The sequence below is a fragment of the Echinops telfairi genome, unplaced genomic scaffold, assembly GCF_000313985.2.
Source record: "Echinops telfairi isolate 266 unplaced genomic scaffold, ASM31398v2 ScPeMD7_2;HRSCAF=8, whole genome shotgun sequence".
Taxonomy (NCBI): Eukaryota; Metazoa; Chordata; class Mammalia; order Afrosoricida; family Tenrecidae; genus Echinops; species Echinops telfairi.
The window spans coordinates 7,859,959-7,861,344 of NW_022103898.1; the positions used below are offsets into that span (position 1 = coordinate 7,859,959).

General features: G+C 52.4%; 1 protein-coding gene across 1 annotated transcript in view; it reads right to left on the minus strand.

Annotated features, from left to right (window-relative positions):
* Window positions 1-1,386, minus strand: part of ANKRD54 (ankyrin repeat domain 54) — an 8,330-nt gene that overhangs the window by 3,495 nt on the left and 3,449 nt on the right. Inside the window, exon 3 of the mRNA XM_004700243.3 lies at window positions 820-918. Within this exon, the coding sequence (XP_004700300.3) occupies window positions 820-918 (99 nt within the window). The remainder of the gene's footprint in view (window positions 1-819; window positions 919-1,386) is intronic.

Here is a 1,386-nt window from a genome sequence, read left to right on the forward strand (position 1 = left end):
AACCCACCTGAGATGGGATCCTAGCCTGACCACCTGGCTGCTGCCTTCACCCCCATGGCTTTATCATTTATTCCCTTCCAAGGCTTCCAGCTTCTCATCAGTACGTGATAGTATTTCTACCTCCGGGGATTACACGAACTGCCTGCAGCACACTTGGAAATGCTGCAAATGCCCCACACTGAGACCTACCAGCATGGCCACCTCCACACCGCCCTGCCAACCAGGCTAGGGGCATCAATGGCGTAACAGACCAAAGCTAGTTCGACCCCTCTGCCTCTTATTAACTCGGAGTTCCTTCCATGAAAATTTGGTGGCCATCAAGTAGAAAGAAAATGTTTTGGAAATGCTGATGGCAACATCTGTCCAAGTGTGCTTAATACGATTGAATAATGGATTGTTATAAAATTTGTAAGATCCCCCCCTCCCGATTAATAATGATTAAAAAAAAGTTTTTTTGATGGAGAACAGAAACGCATTTTCAATGACTGGAGTTGGGTCAGGTGGCTGCTCATGGTGGGCAGGGGGATGAGCCCTAGCCCCTAGCTCATACCACTGCTGGCATGGCTAGCTGCCACGATTGGCCCAGCCCACAAGGGCCCCTTGCTGCACAAACAGCATGAAACAAGGCCTGGCCCGGGCCCTTGTCACAGTCCTCGCCGTGTCTGAGCGCACAGTGTCACCCGTCTCCGTGGAAGGTTTTCCTCACGTTGGCGGACTCTTTACACCTCCCAGGTGGAACAAACGTGGTTTAAAAGGCATCACAGACTTCCTTGGGGGATGCTAAGACAGTCAGGTTTCTAGCAGGAAGCCTGGACTCACCGATCCGGTCGTTCCCGTTGCAAGAGGCAAAGTGCAGGGCCGTGCGGCCCTTGCTGTCAGCAGCGCAGGGGTCCACGCCATCCTCCAGCAGCTGCTGCACTGACGCCACCAAGCAGGGGGTGCGGGTGGGGGGAAGTGCAATGTCAGTCGTTAGTCCAGCTGCGGGCCTGGGGGGCCTGGGAGGGACGCTCAGGGTGGAAACTGCAGGCCAGGCAGCCATGATGCGCAGGCGAGCCAGCCCCTCCTGGCCGCTGCTGCCCCCCAACTGATCCCCCCACGCCCCGGCCCCCAGGATGGTCAGAGACTTGTAGAAAGCCGTCTAATCCCAAGTCCTCACATTCGGGGTGAGTTAATTACATGGTGGACCAAACAGAGCAGGCTAAATTTATTTTTTGTCCTTAGTAATCTTATTTTTAGTATTTTGTCTATAATTTAAAGTGGCCTATTGAAGTCACCTACTGTTATTGTAGAGTTGTCTATTTCATAAATTTGTTGAATGCACTTGGTGCAATGCTTCTAGGTCAGTGGTCCTCAACCTTCTTAACGCCACAACCCTTTCATACAGTT